Raw genomic sequence first — 20,573 nt, 5'->3', positions numbered from 1 at the left:
TTTATTTGCGAAAAGTATCACGACGGATACTATTGATGTTGTCTACATTATGAATTATTTCATATTTGAATAAAGTTGCAGACATTTAAAAACGTGGTACCCTGTTGATGTAATATTTCGAGTGTTTCTTAATCCCTTCGGTTTCTACAATGTTCCTTTTAACTACAGTACGCGCGCGAAGAGATTTCATCTGGAGTTGCAGAAGGTTCTATTTGTTCAGGGGCAATCTCGTCGGATGGAAGAAAGATACGCACACTATGTTTATCTGTTCTGTACACCATAACTTTGAATGCAATTTCCTCGCACCCGTATCGTTCGTGTCGTACGTGGCTTTACCTTTTCATAGTGAACGGGAACTCTCTTTTTCTCGAGTATAATTAACTTTTATACAATATTAATGTATCGAAAATTCGAAGATTCGAAGATGTTTCACATATACATACGTAAAGTTGTTCTCGAAGTAAAATTTCAATCGAAGAATATAATTATTCATACTGCGACGAGATGTATGAATGTTGAATTGTCACAGTGCTACGAACAATAATTTCAAAACTGTTACTTTTAACTCAAAGGTAATTTGAGTTTAATTCAAAGATAATTTGAGTTTAACTCAAAGGTAATTTGCCAAATGCGCGAGCAATATTGAACAGACACGATTAAAATTATAATTTTCCCGATGATTTTTCTCTCGATGGATTCTTCGTACGACGTCTGCGCCAATGTGTTGCCATATCGCATCCAGTACTTGACAATTAGAAAGGCATTGTGGAAACGTGCTTTTCAAAGAGACTGGTCGATACTACGACTTAGAATCAGTGAAGGGAAAAGGAATTCGTTCTTATCATTCTCAAGGTAATGTCACGAGGTCAAGGTAAAAGTAAATACATTCACCCTGAGAAAGTATTATCGCATTAGCCTTGTAGCTTCTCGGTAAAAAGCATTCAAAATATAATTAACGGTGATTAGAAATTGTCGAACTTTATGAGAAAGTTCTCCACATATTTTCAGCTTCGTTTCGTACGATTGATTAAAATTTTCAATTTTTATTAGAATTCGTTTCAAGGGCCTTTCGAAATTAATTATACGAGATTAATATCACCACCATTTTAATTAATTTACGAACCCGTATTTACTGAAACTTTTTTTATCTCTTTTTACAAGTTTAGTCGATTAATTAAACAATAATCGTATGTTAAATATCGTTAAGAGTGCTGCCTCTTTAATCTTAATCGAGACAACGATTTTTAATCTCAAAAAATAACTACACTCTGATGCTCCCATTTTGTACAACAAAGTACAGTTAACGCTTAACGATTGTTCCCTTAAAAATTATTACTCGATTCGAATCTACACGATTCCTACGAATCGGTTTTCTCCAAGGTTACGTGGGTTGCGATTCTACATAAAGTATCAAGATTGTCGAGGGTAGTAATGTTATTAATTATAACGGTACTAATGAGAGTGTTCGGAACTCTTCTCTCTCACGTGTCACGTGGTAAAAAAGAGTCATTGAAAGGGAGAACACCGATTTCACTTATTTTCGACTGTTTCTAATGAGAACGATTATTGATTATCATTCTCGTTGCTGATTCAAGTAGTATACCTTACCTATAAATATATATACCCTGGATACTTTAAATTTGAACACGAGGTAAACAGGTGAACCATCTCAAGGAACTCTCGCAGCAATAAAATCATTATTGTTAATACATTCGATCGTTTCGTATTTGTACACACCCCTGTAAAATTTAAATTTGAACACGAGGCGAAAAATTAATTTCTTACCTTGCTATTGGAACCGACACAACTCTTCTATCAAACTTGATAATTATTATTGTTAATACGTTCGGTAAGGTTCGTACCTAAGCGCCATTGTAAGACAATGTCAGAAAACAACCTCTTACCTCATAGTGTCCGTTTTGGACACTCTTTTCGACTTCTTGCGGCACGTGCGCACGTGTATATATTTATATATATATGTATATTTCTCTCTACACGTGCATACAATTCGGGGATGCAACGCCGATCGTATGCGTTGGCGCGCGCGCTCTCGTGCGTGCATATATACCCTCTCGAAGAGCGGCCACTTGACGATGCACGAGCGCCACGAACACGTAGCATTCTATTCGCGGCACAATTTTCGAGGATCGATATATCGAGCGGCGTGTCCCGTCGGTTGACGACGATGTCTTCAAATAGCACGGTAGTTAACGTCTCTGAGAGTCACCCTCAAGAACGGAGGCGAGAGCGAGAGGAGAGACACTGCAGGAGGATCCTTTCTTCTTCTCCTCCTCGTTTCTTTCGCTTCCTCTTCCTCGTCATCGGTGATGTTCTTCCTTCCCACTGCCTCTCCCCTCGTCGTGCGATAATCTTCTCCCATTTTCACTGTTTTGGCATCCCGACGTTCAATGATTGCCCAGCTATTGACGCGAAGGACGTTCATGGCAAACGAGAGAGCTGCGTCTCTCTTCTGCGGTTCTCCAAGTTTGCAGGATCGTTGTTAACTGCCGTGTCTCGTCACGTACGATATCGATGTTTCACCGATCGAATTTTAAGGCTCGATGTTCAATCGATAATCGACAATTAGGAACAGGGTGCGAGTATTTTTATATTTCTCGATATTGAAAACGTATACGGAAAGTTCGTTAGCGAAGTTGGTCAAAAGGAAGGCGTTGGATCGAAAATACAAATGATGGAAAAACCTAGTGCAATGCCCAAGAAAAGTTGTACCGGTCTACGGTACTCGGGTCTACGTGCTGTCTTGTTATTAGTTTCAAGCAGGGACACTCACGGTATGCTTCAACTAATAGCCTCGGTTTCTGGGTAGAATCTTCCGCAAAGTCTTGCAGACGTTTTATTTACTTTTTCGAATGCACAAAATTCTAATTCTTACGTGTTAATCGTAGTTCACTGCGATCCTTTCTCGAGTACACTGGTATCGATTTGGGGTCTAATGGACCCTAGACAAATTTCGTCAATTTATTATTTTCATTCTTCAAAAATACCGAGGTTGAGAGACCTTGGAACAAGGACGAGAAAATACTTAATTGCAATGGAATAAGTTTTTGGTCAGTTGCAGTTGAGGTCTGCTCAGCAGTAGTTCTTAAAATGTTTTAATTTGGCTCCACAGGTCTCCCAGTTCGAGGCTTATCTTCGAGGTTGTAGTTTCTTAAAAAGAAGTTTTTGAATTGTTCTTCAACGTCGACCTGTAGAAATTCAATTCCATCTGTCCAAGTTGTAATATATTCGTCTTTTTGTTTTATTTTCTTTAACTTGTCGCAACAGTGACGTATTTCTAATTTAAAGTTTTTTTTTTTTGTAAGGACACTAATTACGTTCGTTCTCACAGTGACGCCACTGCTCACTTACCTTTCCAAGCTTTAGATTAGATGTGTTACCATCGTTGTGTACAAGTCTGTTATAAATGCAAATAAATTCTATCTCGAGCGGCAACACTTTTCGTTAATTGTACCAAAGTGACCGAATAACAGCGCAACCCAGTTTTACATCATCCGCGAACTATCGTCGTATTCTTTTCATTTTCTCGAGAGACCTTTCAAGACACACGACATAATTAGTTAGGTCTTCTTCCGCGTTTTAAGTTACAAAATGATCAAAGGAACGAAAAACAGTGCGCCTTGGTATTCCGTTGTTCGCTCCTCGTTGCGCGTACGTACCCCGTTGAGGATACTAACGAGTGCACATGTTCTCGTTGCACGGAATTCTACCGACGAATCTCTAGCGATAAAGACAATCCAGACACTTCACCCAAGGCTTTTATCGGCCTTTTTTTCGAATGAAAATAACAATTCAGTTTCGACGAAACGGTACAATCAGTTTTGACTCTTCAGATTGTATCATTATAATTCGAAGCGATACATTTGTTGGAGAGAATGTACGTAAGATGAAGCAAGGTACGAAAAATAGTTCGCAATGATTTGTAAGTAATAGAGAAAAGATTGTAGAGAAAATTGAAAAATAAATTAATTTGTTATTATAATTGATATTTGATCGTTTATATTCGATTGGGACAAAATGACCACTTTTCAGATCGAATTCAAACTTTTGGAATTAACTTTGGGTGTATCGGTCACTGACAAGTAACTGATCGATTAGTAATAATACTATGAACGATAATTTACCAACTCGATCACTTTACCAAATTCTTTTTAAAAGAGGTAATGTACCCGTAATTGTGTCGCTAAGTTACTGTTTATGATATTATTAACTAGGTTTTTTTATTTCGAGTCCAAGTCACACGTTATTCTATAATGAAAAAAAAGCAACTGGTCGACCAAGGCCAACGAGGAACTATTCCTGCTCCCTCTCCATCAAACAGAGAGCTAAGCTATTCAATGGCGTAAAATTAGAGGTGGCACTCGACGTGACTCACACTCGTGGAAGTGGCCTTGAACGACCAATTGATTTTGTTCTGACTGTAGTTGATATCAGACCCCTAGACGTCACTGTATGATTGACGTCTGGTACACGATCGTAACTGGGCAATATCTTATAGAAATTAACAACAGATTCAACATTACACATTCTTTTCAAACTTTTCACATTTAATAATCACTTATAATTCATTATTTATAAATACTTCAACGTCATTGTACCAATAGTTCTATTTATACGTATACAGTGCACAGATACTATATCGTTGCTAAGTGTACCTATAGGGCAATCGTAATCTGTACCTTTTATACAAGTTCAGTTACAAAATTGTACATCTATTTTATATAGAGTACGTCAACATTTAAGTTGACGCAATGAAGTATCTTGTAGATAATTAATTGAAAACCGAAATCTGCGATATACGTCATTACGAAAAATAAGTTGACATTGGAACAACCTTGAAAATGTCTAGGCATTGAAAAGCTAATAATACAATCCAAATTCGCTCTTAAAATCATGAAAGGCGGGCTCCACCTTCTTTTTTTTAATTACTTATTTGCGAGATATTTCGTTACGACGATTTCAGTGGGACACGTAGTGTACCATAACATTAGGACGAATGAAATATTACATTAGGTTGATTTAGGTGGAGTTGTCCCTCGAGTCGTGGAAGAGTGCAGATGTCTCTAATAAAGTATTTTCTATTTGCGTTGTGTCTCGTCGGAGTATGCACCGTCACGATTACAATGGTACATTACAATCATACAGTGTATAGTAGCAGGTGTACAATCATATAGTATATAATATATTATAATTAGAAACATCCAATTAATTATTTCAGATCTGAAAGAATTCGTGATTCCAGCCACGATTCTAGGTGAGATTTTCGATCGAATTTCGATAATTGTACAAATTGTACACGGTGTAAACTGCATCAAGAAACATCATCTCACAGTTTGTACGTACACCCTGTGCGTACAACCTGTTCCAAGGGCGATATCTTCGTTGCTTTCAACGACGCGGAAAAATCTCGAAGAAAGAAACTATTCAGTTCGAAGGGTCACATGTTACACCAGGAATCTCTTCTCAAGGTGACAGTTTTCGAAATTTCAAGGTCATCGGTGTTTTCACACACTTAGCGACGCAATAGCCAAACTCGAGACGAGTCTAATCTCACCGGTGGCACCATTCGCGACTTTCGATGCGAGAAATTCAAAGATTCAAAAACGCAAGCGTGCGTGTCGGTAAAAAGGGTATTGAAAACGCAATTCTTCAGTTCCCAAAGCCCGAGTCCAGTTCCGACCAAGAAAACATCTCACGATAGTCAGCCAACAGCCTAAAGCTAACACCGATAGTTCGTACTCGCAAAGATCAATCCAAGTGCACCTTTGCATCCATGTGTTCGCGAAAGTGAGAGAGAATGGAAGAAAAAAACGCGAGAGGGATCCGAGGGGGCCACGGTGGCCCCACCTAGCTCCCCCCGTTCTCGCGTTATTCTTTCCTTAGCATTCATCGTCGCAATTAGCGCGGTCGCGAGTGTGTTCGAAGTGCGCGATTACGGCATCAGGCGACGATGTCCCGCGGACATGCCGCATTGGGGTAAATTCGTGTCGTGGCGGGATCGCGACGGTACGAACCCCAGAGGGATTACCACCACTTCTTTTCCAGCTTGGTCCTCCGCGCGATACTCTCGACCCTTTCCAACCTGTCTTCGTGTACGTCACGAGCGTGAGTTACCCCTTCTTCCCCATTCTTCTTCCCTCTGTATCGAGTTAAGAGGAAGAAGCGGGGTGGTAGCGGTGGTATATCGATGCTGGGTCCACCGCCTCCACCGTCGTCGCCGCCACCGCCACCACCACCACCGCCACCACCACCACTAGCTACCAACGAGCCACCTCCACCTCCGCCTCTCTACGGCCGACGATGAGGATTCTGCAGCTTCGGCAAAGTCGTTTGAAGAAGTCAGTCGACGGTTGCACGTCCTCGCGAGAATCGGGGAATAAAACGGATCAGGGGGAGAAAAGAGGCTGTAAAGGGGCTGCCAGCTGAGCCCCGTCTCGTCGTCCCGCAGGGCCGTCACGGAATTCTCATTTCTTTTTTTTTTTTTAATTTCGTTCCGTTCTCCATTCAAGCCGAGCCACAGTTTTCGTATCGTGGTTATTTCCGTTTCGTAACGTCGCACGGCTACCGTAAGGGTCGCCTCTCGGTTCCCTTCCGCTTCTGGTACGAGGAAGATGCGCTGAGGTGGGACCGACGAAGGATGTCGATGGACGAGGCACATGGGGGCGGCATGGTTTCCGCAATACTGTCCTCGGTCGTGCTTTTTCTTCTTCTTGGACGCGCCGCGGACGCCCAGTAAGAATCTTTACCGCGGGGATAGGATCTTTCTCTTCTTCGCGACGTCGGCCATCTTGGCTTGTACCGGAGACGGTACCGCGGCCCGCTCGGGATTCATTCTCGCGGTTTCTCTCGTGTCGTGTTACAACACGACGAATTCGCGTTCGTTGGTTCGTAAACCGTTTCGATGTAGGTAACAAACTCGTAAACGTGGTTACGAATCGTTCTCGTTTCGTCGTCGTTGCAAGTTGAAGGGACGAACGGTTGGCTCTCGATCGGATCGGAGAGACACGTGAAGTGCCGAAGTACAGACGGTAACTTCGAGGGTAATTTTTTTGGTTGTTCTCTCTCTCTTCGATCGAGAGTACCACGAAATGCAGAATTTTGTTGACTCGTTGCTAGTTCCGGTAAGCCAATGATTTTGGTAGGTGAGAAGTAAAACGAAATCGGTAACTTTCTTTGCGCACGCGAAGCTTCGAAAATGCTGGAATTCCAAAGAGAGTATAATTTTAAGGAATGTGCACAGATTACCTTTTTCGGTAACGGAGAATTAGCTTCGTGTGCACGAATACCACGCTATTCACAATCGATGGTTAGTTGTCTTTTATTTTCTCCGTTGTTATCAATCGATGTGCATTCTCCCTTCATTTTCTCCGTTATTATCAATCGATGTGTATTTTTGTTCTATATCGTACGCATCGGTCACTTTGCTCCCAGCTTCTTCGACGAATTCGCTCGATCGCTTTCCAACTGATTTTTCAACGAATATAAACACCCGTATTTCAAGACGTTCAGCGATACGTATTCATTTTTCGATCGATGTACACCGGTAGCGAGCGACGATCGATTTCGATGGGAAATTTTCAATAATTCGAGCTTCGTCGGAGCTATACGAGAATCTCGAGTGTATAAATGAGCAAAGATACTCGAAACGCAAGTTGGATCGGTGTGGATGGTTCTCCGTGGGAAATTCGGGTAACAGTTGGTGCGAAATTGTGGTTCCAGTGAAATTCTTAAAGTGCAGTGCGTCGAGTGCGGGGCTGCTCGAGACTCTACGCCAATTTATGAACGACTTGAATGCGAGATTTTCCCCGCGAGAATAATAAGTTACGATTAAACGCGCGGAACGACGCGGCCGTGCTAATGTGTTCCTCGATGTGTTGAATGAAAAACCAACGAGGTGTAAGAAACGGACGCGACGGTGTGTCGAAAAGCGGTTCCGGGCTTTTGTGACTTTAATCGCGACTCTCTGCGTTACGTGATTCGTGCACAGTGTGTTAAGGAACAATGAAACGTGCTGTGAAACCTCGGTGTTGCCTCGTTCTCCCGCGAAACGGAGCTGTTAAAGAACCGGCCAAGTGCTCGTAGAATCTTTCCCGTGAAAAATGATCGAAGAAAATACTTTCATTTCGCGACGCTCGATTACGATCGATTTTTACATCTTACTATTTATTTTATCACGCAATCGAGAAAGAACTCGAGTTACTTTACCGGAAATTTTTCACGAACGTGACCGTAAAAGTATTCCTCTTTTTTATACTCTTGGACATTTTTATACGGAGAATATATTATATAAGAGAATAAATAAATGGTACACGATTCTTAGAGCTTTAACCATCGATAATTGAGCAGTACACTGCTCTCTATTGGAGCAATTTCTAAATGTTTATTGGGTTCCAGTGTGTTTTACGAGTGAATGTAAATTCTTAACCGTGTGTAATTTATAAATTTGTCGGTAGTACGACTGATTTCTGCTGGTATAATTTTTTCAAAATATTGTAAACCGAAGCAACGAAACGGTTTAGACACCTACGATCTGTTCCTTTTTAATTAATTTTCTATTAACGGTTTTCTTTTGGCATCGGTTATATATTTGTTCTCTTGGTTGGTTATACTAGCGCCATTTTGGCAATTATCGTGGCCAGAGATTTGGATCGATTTTCGAAACGTGTGAGAATTCAACGAACGTATACTAAACTGTTTTCGAAGTACGTTTTGTTCGATTGAGAAATTTAGGTATCAACGCGTGACTTGCAATTTCAGGAGGAGCTTGGAATTTTTCGATCTGTTGCCAGAGGACCCGAAGCTTTATGACAAAATGCGACCCCCCAAGAAAGATGGACAAGCTACCGTAGTTTACTTCCACGTGACCGTTATGGGGCTCGACTCCATCGACGAAAACTCAATGGTACTGTACAACGTCAGAATTAAAGTTTTAACGTAATTTAATCAATTTCTAACGTCACACTTACGTACAATAGAACTTTGATTGTTTGAGCTAGTTTGGGACAGTATCGTGGCCAACTTTTCAGACAACGAAACCTTTCCAAGCGAAGAAAGACCATTTATCGAATAACATTTCGCGAATGATACAAAACAATACTTCAACGTACAGAGAATTTCATCTTTGTTCTCCATTTTATCTTCTCGGTTTCTCGTTTCATTTCTCTTAATCTTTTCGATAATTTCACCGTGGACTATTACGTTGCCTGAGTCACTCTCTTATGGTTAGGTGAGTGATTTTTCTAGAAGTTGTTCCATATTTTGAACAACTCAAAAATACCGATAAACAACGATACACTCGCTCGACGAAGACATTGTACCGTAGATTCGATCAAATGATCGATAAATATTAACTTATCATCATGATTTATTTTTCTAGACTTATGCAGCTGATATATTTTTCGCCCAAACTTGGAAAGACAATAGGCTGCGACTACCAGAAAATATGACGTCTGAATACAGGTATGTGATTTACAGTAGCATCTCAGAAGTTTGCATGCAAAATCATGACGCGAACAGAAAGATGATTCTTTTGTAAAAAATTCTACAACTAGTATCTTCCATGGTGGAGTAAATTTCTGTCGCATGGAACATTATCCCCCAGAAAAGTTACTATATTTCAGTAATTGCTGTTCAAATATACTCTACAAAAACAATCATTCAAAATCAGAACTATCAATTTCAGTTTTTGCTTTCCAAAAAAAAAGAACGATTAAAAAATTCTTCGAATTTCTTCGAATTATTTAAAAATATTTAATGCTACTTGGGTATATCATACGTATGCATATAGATATTTTTTAAATATTGGTCTATCCATTCTTGCGTTCCATATTGACTCTTTTTTTCTACTCAATCTAAACGATTCGTTCGTCTATAATTTAAGATTGCTAGAAGTGGACTGGTTGAAGAACATGTGGCGGCCGGATTCATTTTTCAAGAACGCCAAATCCGTGACGTTTCAAACGATGACCATTCCTAATCATTATTTGTGGCTGTACAAAGACAAGACTATACTGTACATGGTCAAGTAAGGGGTGAAATGCTATCTCGATCGACGAATACGATATTCTCAATACTTTTTCTTCCGTATTCCTATTACGTTTCTATTATTTGAGTATTTTTCGTTTAATTTTGTATTCCAACCATGGAAAAATTATTCTATGTTCTTTAATTGCTTGAAAAAGTATCGTTGTTTCGTCGATGTTTCAGATTAACGCTAAAACTTTCTTGTGCCATGAATTTCCTGATCTATCCTCACGACACGCAGGAATGTAAACTACAAATGGAAAGCTGTGAGTAACAATTCTCTGATAAAGTACACTTCGAAGCTTCGGACTTCCTTGGTCGTTTTTAGCTGTAGTAAGAATCAACACGACGATTTGTTACATGTTTCTCCGGTTTCTCGTTTATCGTCCGTCAGTGAGATCACTCGCGTATTCGTAGATATTTTATTCAAATCAAATTCTCGTTTCTCGTATCTTCGTTTCGATAAAGAAGTACACGTGGACCCGTGTTGATTAAATTTCGAAACTAAAATTACGCATCAAAGACTTCGAGACGAATTGATCGCGTAAATTGAGGACTTCACGAATCAATCGTTGGTCATCCACTGGATAAATCACACGTGTATTTCCAAGTACACCGATTTGGTAATAAAAAGTACCTTCCCGCGCTATTTCGAGACTCAGCAACTGAAGTGTTTGAAACTGGAAGCTCTCGCGGTAACTTTTCCATTTTTCTTTCTCCATGGAATAATCGTCTACACTGTGTACCCCCGTGCATAAATATTAGGACATCCTGTACATACGTTTCGATAAGAAGGGATGAAAACCGTGTCGAGTTAAAAAAAGTTAGAAAAATACGGTTCACACTGCAGTCGTCGTATTTTTGACGATAACACGGCTCTTTCAATGTGACCTATTTTTAGATTATTTTTAACGATTCGAACTATCGTTTTGTATGAAAATCATTTCCATTTTTCCATGGTAAAGACAATGTCAGCTACTTGATATTTCATTATAATAGCTTTACGTGCAATAGTTTCCTTTCTTTTATTATTTTTTCATTTACGCGGGGGAAATCTTCCAAAGACTCTTCCAACCCCTTGAGATAGAATGGAGGAGCGCGAGGACCCACAAAAACCCCCCACAGTGACCATTCTCGTACGATTTCGGGGGTACAGCGAGAAACTGTCAACAGTATAATATCCAGTGCCCTTTTCCAACCTACTTCTTTTACCAAGTAAATGATCAAAATAGAGAAACATTCCTTCGAGTCCTTCCACAAGTTTGCAACAGTTTTATTTTCGTCAAGTGTCCTAATATTTCTGAACAGGGGTGTAAGTTCCATCGTCACGTTTCTTTAACAAGGAGATCCAGAGACGCAAAAAACTCTTATCCGGACGAAAGTTTCAAAGAACATCGAGATCGGTGTTCGTTGATCGTTGATCGTTGAATGAAAATTCAAATTGCAGATCGAAATATAATATTTTACAACGTACGAATGAAATGTTACACTCGCGATAAACGTTCACGGATACACGGTTGGTCTCGTTCGTCATTTTTCACGTTCGATTAAAATTTTTACCATCTCTGGCTCGATCCAGCTGAATGCTCCCGTTTGAAAGGGACTCGTGAATCCCAACCCTTCCCCTTGTCCCTCGTTTCGAGGGCCAGGGTTTCGTGCGTGTGTCGGTGGTCCCGATCGTAGGGGACGATCTTTTATCATTGAGCTACGAAATGCGATCTGACAAGGACAAAACAACTCGGTCAACAGTGTCGCACACCACGGATGAAATGATCTTCCAGTGGGATCCTGACGTGCCACTCGTCGTCGACGAGAACATCGAGCTGCCGCAGTTGCAACTGGTTAAAAATTACACGGCCGATTGCACGCAGGTTTATTCTACCGGTGAGTGACGCACGTTTTTTACTTTCTTCTTCTTCTTCTTTTCTTTTTTCGCTTCTTTTATCGTTGACAGGCACTTTGTCCCGCGAGTCGAAACTCGCGACACTTTCCCCTCGGGACTAATTAACGATCGAAAATTCAAACGAGGTATTGGGTAAATGGCGTACCAAGATGGAAAATTGTTCCTTTGTACGCATTAATTGGAAATTTATACGTATTTTTGTGTCTTGTTTCATTCGATTCGTTTCTTTCGATCGTTTAAAATGCGAGCATTCCATTGCTCGGACATTTATATTTATCGGTTCGGTTAACCGATTCAATGATTATGAAATTCGTTGTTTCGATAATAAGACTTTCTCTCGTTGTTTAGGTAATTTTACCTGCCTCGAGGTAGTCTTCGTCCTGAAACGTCGACTCGGTTACTACTTGTTTCACACTTACATTCCTACTTGTCTGATCGTCATCATGTCGGTAAGTTTGCGAACTTAAAATGCACATCTTATCGATAATGTATTGTTGTTACGTTTCTCTTTTACTTATTTTCGCGCGTAGAATCACTATCTGTTTCTGTATGAACAGATCAATCGAGTAAAGTTAATAATCAAAGTCAAGATATTCTTACTAATCGAGAACCGAAATATGGATCGATGACTATATTTTCTAACGCATATGATATTATCTCGAAATAACTACTCGATCCAGATTGTCAATACGTTGATTTTAGTCTTGCAATGAGAAATATGATAATTTGTTACCATAATCTTAGAAATAGAACATTGATTACCATCCCCCATGTACGTGACCATTAATGTATGTATATAATATACACGAAACGTTAATTTCAAATCATCCCTCTATTATTACACTTTCGAATACAGTAAACAGAACGCTATGATCATTATTCGACCGTAAGCAACGACACCTACGAGTAATTACCATTTATCCGCTTGTATAATAACAGTTCGACAATTGTTTTACGCGTCGTTGTTAAATTATCCAGGTTTCTTCTTTATTTGGATGTGAATATAAGCAACTGATAAAACCTTACGCGTACCTTACGTACGTTCAATGGTAAAGAAAATTTTGTCGCAAACTGCGTAGTGGGTCTCCTTTTGGATAAAACCGGAAGCAGCGCCGGCCAGAGTGACATTGGGCGTGACTTCGTTGCTGACCCTTTCGACGCAACACGCGAAGAGTCAGGCGTCTCTGCCGCCTGTTTCGTACTTGAAGGCCGTGGACGCGTTCATGTCGGTTTGTACGGTTTTCGTGTTCATGGCCTTGATGGAGTATTGCCTGGTGAACATTGTACTCGGTGATTCGGACGCGCCGGCGAAGAAACCGACGCCTCCGCCGCCACCGCCGTCTTCCAGCGGCACCGATACCGCTAAACTCGACAAAATCTTCGACATCGCCACTAAGGTAACGCCTGGATGAAGATCTCAGTATCTCAGACAGCTTCTGTGCCTCGGGGTAAAAGGAATGGCGACATTCGAGAGGACCGATCGTTTCTGCCCCATTGAGAACAAGTATCCGTGGATTCGGTAGAGAAAAGTTTCGTTCGTTCGTGAAAAAATTTGCACGCCCTGTTTTGTGCATTGAAAATGATAAGAGTCGCTTGGGAATATTCGTTTAATTAACGTGTAACGGATGGAGTAATTAGCCGTATGTTGACGTTCTTTCCATTAGGAAAATGGATCCTCGAAAGAAGAACGCTGATAGGAGATGTACGAGTGGACGATGGAAAAGAATGAGAATTTAAAACGAAGTAAGAATTTATTGAAGGCGATTGATTAATTTGTAGACTGATATGAATTATCACGCGTGGGGATTGAAATAACCGGGTCTCCAGTTTTGTTTAAGAAAAATCGAGCGCGAAACCTCACGGAGACTCGGCTGTTCGAAATTAGATACGAAAATGACATAAGATTCTTTTGGTTTCTTTAAAAAACATTCGTGTAAATTTTCGCAGAGATCCGATAGTTTAAAATTACGTACAAAAATGACATACGATTCTTTTGGTTTTCAAAACAAACAAAAAATCCACGCCAATCATCACGGAGATCCGAAATTTCGAAATTAGATACGAAAATGACATAAGATTCTTTTGGTTTCCTTAAAAAAAAAATCCACGCGAATTCTCGCAGAGGTAGTTCGAAATTGCGTACAAAAACGATACAAGATTCTTTTGGTTTCCTTAAAAAAGAAAGAAAAGAAAAATCCACGCGAATCCTCCTAGAGACGCGATAGTTCGAAAATCGATGCTCCGCGCGATCGTCTCTCCCACGCGTTCATCTCTCCGAAGCGCCGAGGCACAGAAGCGATGTCTGCACAGCGACGGTTCAAGTTGTGATCGTTGTCACGCAGGAAAACGCAATGTTGTTGTCCGGCCGATCGCAGAAATCTCCAACAGGTCCACCGCCAGGCCCTACACCCGCCCAAAAAGCGCGAATGCGTGCCCTGAACATCGACCGAGTCTCGCGTGTCTTCTTTCCCTTCCTATTCGCCGTATTAAACGTAACTTATTGGATAATGTTTGCCGAGTACATTTAAGGAGTCGCGGGAACCGATCGCGTACTTCGTCGGGTTCTTCCCTTCTCAGCGAGCTCGAACAACGGAAAAAAAGAAAAGAAAAATGGGACACGGAAGAGACGTTACCGGGAGAAAGACACGAGAGCAACGCCATTTTCGACAGATCGTTTCTCGTATCGACACACGAACGGAAATAAAACGGTGTCCATTGGCTCGTCGTTCGCAAGATTAATAAAATTGTTTTTTCAGGCCATCGTAACCTACGGAACACAGAGAACGAAGATCGCGAGTACGGATCGAATGAAAATGTTGCAATCGGGAAGTGGACGATTTCTATCGTAGAAGATAGACGATATCTGGTTGGTGCATACGTTCGTGTCTATATTGTTTATCTCGCGGATCGTTACACATTTTTATCATTTCGTTCGATTGGTATCGCTCGTTCGGTGTAACCGGTTCTTAATTACTGTTCGTATCGTGGAAAATAATTCACGAAAACGAACACCGATCGGTGTGTTCTTTACGTTTGTATTTTTGAGAAGAACTGGAATGGACAGATTAACGATAAAATTAATTTACGAACGACAGAGAGCATAAGAAACTCACGAAGAACGGGTATCACTTTACGAGGACGAAATTGAACACTTGTCCCGTAAATTGATCAAATATTACAAGCGATCGATTTAAGAACAGAGACGGTTGTTTTTATTTTTTCCATGCGTTCTAAAATACGAATTTATGGACCAACTGGATAACAGTTATAGATAGCTTTTGTTTTGGAGACGAATGACTTTTGAGATCGATAGAGCACATATTGTACACGTGCAGTGTGCAAATTTCAAGTAGCAAACATTCTATTCCCTTGAACCGTTAAGAGTCTTCATCAATCGGGACAAAGCAAAGTTCAAGTATTTTTAAAAGGTCGAACGGTAGATTCACAATCGTGGAAACTTAATTTCGTTTTTGATTCGACCTTAGTAATTTTCGATCGATCAAATAAGGATTGCCTTGTGTACTTTTAAACTATATTTAAGTTTGTATCTATCGTATGCCGATAGTCAACGCGTAAAACTGCACGTCATTGTAAAACGGTTGATAGGTTTCTCAGAGAGCCATGTTGCTCGAAAACGACCGATACAATTTTAATCCGAATAAAAAATAGAGAGCGTAAAGTAATCACCGAGATCACGAGTGAATTCGAAAACGAAAGGTTCGAGTTTAGTTAAGTACGTGCTTGATTGAATTTCAAAACTGTTCTCTCTGAAACCGTAATACCGTACAAAATAATGATTGCTATGTGATTTTTCTTTCTTCGTAAAAAATTCATTTCCTCCTCGATGGTACCGTAATTTTCAGCTCAACCTGTTCAACGAGGCAGCGTTCCCATTGATTCGAGCACCATTGTACGAAGCAGCTTTGTACAGAAATTACAAGTCCGTTTATCGAAACGTAAAATTCAAACAACAAAATACGAATGCGTAACGAGATACGATGACGAGATCGTCGATTGTATTCTAATAGCTTCGGTCGATCCTCTTCCTTTTGAACGAGAACAAAGTGAGACAGAACGAAAAAGACGTGCATCGAGTAATTAATTCCAATTGATGCCGCTGAATGAGTAATCAAAAGTTGCACGACTGCATCAGAAGTTCGTGTCACCATTGATGCACGAGAAACGGAGTATCGGAATATCTGAACGCATGGTTTAATCCTTTCGATCGGTGATTTAAAACCGATTTGTTTCGTGTACCAACGGAGAAACGAAATGTTGATCGAAAGTATCAAAATATTGCAAATTTTAACACCTCGCCTACTTCGAATTTTCGATCGCGTTTCCATTCAGAAATAATTTCTATTGTTGCAGCAGTTGTATCTTAGTTGTCGATCACGAAGGTTTTATCATCTGTAAATTCCTAACACTTAGCAATAATCAGTAAGTAATTATTTAGAGACAATTCTCTATTTTTTCGGTAACTTTTCCACCCGAAATTCTTTTCGATATTCATCCGAGCGAAGGAGGATACTTGCAAAATGTCGCGATACGTCACAGCCTTTAATCAACAGGATTCGATAACCGCACGTTTGTCGCGTACGGAAAATCACTATAATATCGAAGCAATACGTCGAACGAAACGAACGAGAAAAATACGTTCGTCGCGAGAATTAAAAACAAAAAACTATATATATATATACATTATATATACGTATTACGTATACGTCACGCTATTGATTAAGTTTGTTACGATTTGAAATTCTAAGCCTGCAGATTTTTTTAGTGACGATTTCGAGCATGAATATGAAATTTTAACGAAATGTTACATCGTTAATGAAAGAGGGACGTGGACTATGTGTAACGTAGTCGCGTCTCGAAAAAATGTAAAAAAAAAAAAAAAAAACAAAAAAAAAAGTATTGGTACACCGAAAGAACACAGAAAAATGTAGAGAATGTACCGAAGAAACTCGAATTGAAGGGTTCGAGTGTCTTTGAATTAACTATTGCGTGTCGAGTGGGAGGCCACATGTACAGCTAATAGGAATAATAGTTACTCGTTTTGTTTAGAGAACTTTTAGCGAAGACTATGTACTTTGCAAATTCGGCCGAGCTTTCGCGAAAAAGCACACCGAATTTGTTTTTTCCTATTTCTTTTCCTTGCGTCGGGCTTGACCGTGTTCGTTTTTAAGCTACTTCGTCCTCGCTCTAAGAAACATTTTGTAAATTCTGCACAACTTTACTTCAATTTTAAACGAGAATTATCGAATCGTTGAACGTAGTTAAATGTGTACATTACCGGTCACGTGTATCGGAACAATTCGATATTTTCAATCTCATTTACATTTTTGCGAAGCAATCTCATCGGCAACGGTTTTGTTTCGATACGCTAAAGAATAAATACAAACACAGACAAGTTCATTAAACAGTTATTTTATAATTTTTAACGTACAGTGACCACGTTTCAATACAGTGAATTTTATATTCTCCAGAGATCCTGAATTTCTTTCGAAATCTCTATAATACGTGTAAAATATCCTTTGTGTGAAAATATGGCAATTACAAGAATAATTGAAAATATCGATAATTGAAATTATTTGAATTTAATTTATTGAATAATTGAAATACTTTCCAATTTTTTTCATATAACCATTTTGTAATTTGAAATTCTTTAATAATCGTACCCTTGAACTTGAACGTGTGTTATCTACATACAGGGTGTTACGAAACGAGTGATAGCATCGAGCAGGTAGTGATTCTACGTGCGAGAATAAATTGAAAAAAAGGAATAACATTTTGAAGCTTCGTTTTCGGGGAAATCGAGTTCAAAAGTGTGCAAATAATATGTTTCTTATCATGAAGGACAATGAATACGAATGTGTGAACGAAAATGGTCGTGCTACAATTTTCGAACACGGTTTTCTCGTGAACGAAACTTTGAATGAAAAATGTTATTGCATTTTCTCCGCTTATTTTCGCGCGTAGAATCACCATCTGTTTCTGTATAATATATGATTCCTTTTATGAACAGATTAATCGAGTAAAGTTAATAATCAAAGTCAAGATATTCTTACTAATCGAGAACAGAAATATGGATCGATGACTATATTTTCTAACGCATGTAGTATTATCTCGAAATAACTACTCGATCCAGATTGACAATACGTTGATTTTAGTCTTGCAATGAGAAATATGATAATTTGTTACCATAATCTTAGAAGTAGAATATTCATTACCATCACCCATGTACGTGACCAGTAATGTATGTATATAATATACACGAAATGTTAATTTCAAATCATCCTTCTATTATTATATTTTCGAATACAGTAAACAGAATACTATAATCATTATTTGACCGTAAGTAACGACACCTATGAGTAATTATCATTTATCCGCTTGTATAATAACAGTTCGACAATTGTTTTATGCGTTATTGTAAAATTATCCAGGTTTCTCCTTTATTTGGAAGTGAATATAAGCGACCGATAAAACCTTACGCGCGTATCTATTTGTTGAAAATTTGGAAACGAGGACATACGCTTCTAAATTTTAAGAAAATAAAGAACACAACACCAACGTACCGGAATGTATAATTAAAGAATTAATAGAAAGATTGTTTAGATTAACGTAGACTCGTAATGGTGATTGCTTCGACGGAGACACTATAATTGCTATTTATCTGCGTGTAGAGTAACACTTTAACGATCGTTTCACGGCACCTTTAAATTCGTTGGCTTTATTTTCGGGCTATTTTCAAAAATAAGAGCAATGAATCTTCAACCATCGATCGGAACACTTTGATATTTTCGAAATATTGAAGACACATTGTGCGGCCCTTTTCGAGATGTAGCTACTTTCGTTAAAATATTCGTGAAGTTATCGAAGCTGTTATAATCTGGATGGACGAATACGTTAGCGTTACAAATCTGTGGGTTGTTAGTTGAATAATGTAAAGACACATCGAAAGGTGTAACACTTGTTAAAAATCGTGTTCCTTTTGACTGCACTGTTTAGCGTGCTGTTTTTAAAACCCGGTGTCACGCGCCCCGCAGACGTCGAGACGCATTTCCGCCGCCTTTTATCTCTCGCTAAAACGCGCGTCTCAAAGAGTTTAACGGGCCACGTGTAAATAGGCACCCCTGCCCTAGACTTAAGAGAAATAATGTGCGAACGATCGATCGAACGACTAAAGAAAACTGGGAATGGAAAAAGACTATGAGATTTGTTGAACTCGACGAGTTGAATGCTATTTAAGACTCAGCGATTGTATGTACATCAAAGTTACGTTGGTGTATGTACACGTGTACGTGTGTATTTATGTATTATAATTCGAGCAAGGATTTCAGTGTGACCAGAAAGAGAAAGCTTTCAATCGGTTACGATCGAAGACGGTATTGAGATCGACGAGTGCTCGAGGAACTTCCAATGGCCAGTGAAGAATTGTGTTATGGCAGAATTAATCGGCCGCTCAAGGTCGCACCGAAGCTACCCCCTCCACTGTATCGTTGGCTATCCTTGTCGCGTTTCTCGTTTATTTCGCTGCGTTTGAGAGACAGAGAGAGAGAGAGAGAGAGAGAGAGTGAGAGACAGAGAGAGAATGAGAGACAGATAACTGTAGACACACGTTCTCTGTCTCTTAAACAGAGAGGTAAGTTTTGTTCGAAAGCCTGATAAATCACAAAGACGTGATTGATAATGGGGGAATTGACCTTGACAAGCCAATTTTTTCTGTCTTTACTACGATAGACTTAACTTTGCGTTTTACGAGCGAAGATAAGTTGAAGATTAATTCGTCTAATGGAAACTTGTGTTAAGAGGCATTTATTTGCATGATAATTTACGAATAATGGTGTTCGTTATTTTTAGTCTCCAAGAAGGTACAAATTAGGTAGGTTAAAGAGGAGAAATTAGATTAAGTTTAAACACTATTGAATTTAACTTTTTCACATGCAATGAAATGTTTATAATTCGGACAAGTGTTTACACGTAAAGATAAAATTTGTGAATGGAACATTTGTTTTCTAGCTCTTCAAATTTAAACGGTCAAATTTAATAAGAAAACTATTTTTTATTCATTTTATAATGTGAAAAGTTAATGCGATTACTTTTTACTATTCAAACGTAGGAGAGATTACGACGATTTGTAAGAAATGTTTAGTTTTTATCGGAATTTATAGCAACGTTGACGTATTCGTGTAATGGCTTACTCATACATATTGTTGTTGCTTTCTCTTGAAATATTTAAAAAAGTATATTGAATGGCCCTTCTTTCGTAACCGATTGATCATTGTTAACGCACGAAAGAATTAATGTCGTTGCTTTGAAACAGGCTGTTCAATATGATGATCGTACTTTTCCTAACATAACATTTACTTTCGTGGCTACGTATTAATGATCAATTGCGTCATTTTCAAATAACAATTGAAACGTTAATATTATTGCTTTCGGATTTTAAGTAAAATAAAATTTTAGTCAAAAGTGAAAAATCTATTATAGAATAGACACCCATTTAATCCATAAATAACTCAATCGTCGCTAATTTAAAAAAAGACTACAACTAAAGATAAACACATGCGCATTAAAATGGAATTATTCAAACGATTTAATTGAAAATAAAAGAAATTGTAAG

General features: G+C 39.1%; 1 protein-coding gene across 3 annotated transcripts in view; it reads left to right on the top strand.

Annotated features, from left to right (window-relative positions):
* The window catches only part of Ort (glycine receptor ora transientless), a 37,794-nt gene extending 17,245 nt beyond the window's left edge, over nucleotides 1-20,549 (top strand). Inside the window, exons 1-9 of one of the 3 annotated variants that reach the window (XM_076320982.1) lie at nucleotides 6,429-6,750; nucleotides 8,776-8,920; nucleotides 9,395-9,477; nucleotides 9,899-10,042; nucleotides 10,225-10,307; nucleotides 11,791-11,925; nucleotides 12,293-12,393; nucleotides 13,024-13,341; nucleotides 14,320-20,549. In XM_076320982.1, coding sequence (XP_076177097.1) covers nucleotides 6,656-6,750; nucleotides 8,776-8,920; nucleotides 9,395-9,477; nucleotides 9,899-10,042; nucleotides 10,225-10,307; nucleotides 11,791-11,925; nucleotides 12,293-12,393; nucleotides 13,024-13,341; nucleotides 14,320-14,472 — 1,257 coding nt within the window. In that variant the 5' untranslated portion in view covers nucleotides 6,429-6,655 and the 3' untranslated portion in view covers nucleotides 14,473-20,549. Of the gene's footprint in view, nucleotides 1-6,428; nucleotides 6,751-8,775; nucleotides 8,921-9,394; nucleotides 9,478-9,898; nucleotides 10,043-10,224; nucleotides 10,308-11,790; nucleotides 11,926-12,292; nucleotides 12,394-13,023; nucleotides 13,342-14,286 lie in introns of those variants that run through there. The other 2 variants (XM_076320981.1, XM_076320985.1) reach the window with 2 other exon arrangements.
* Nucleotides 20,550-20,573: the final 24 nt, after the last annotated feature.

This window comes from Ptiloglossa arizonensis, chromosome 9 (genome assembly GCF_051014685.1).
Source record: "Ptiloglossa arizonensis isolate GNS036 chromosome 9, iyPtiAriz1_principal, whole genome shotgun sequence".
NCBI lineage: Eukaryota > Metazoa > Arthropoda > Insecta > Hymenoptera > Colletidae > Ptiloglossa > Ptiloglossa arizonensis.
The sequence above is the reverse complement of the archived record's forward strand: the minus strand, read 5'-3'. Positions and strand labels throughout refer to the sequence as shown.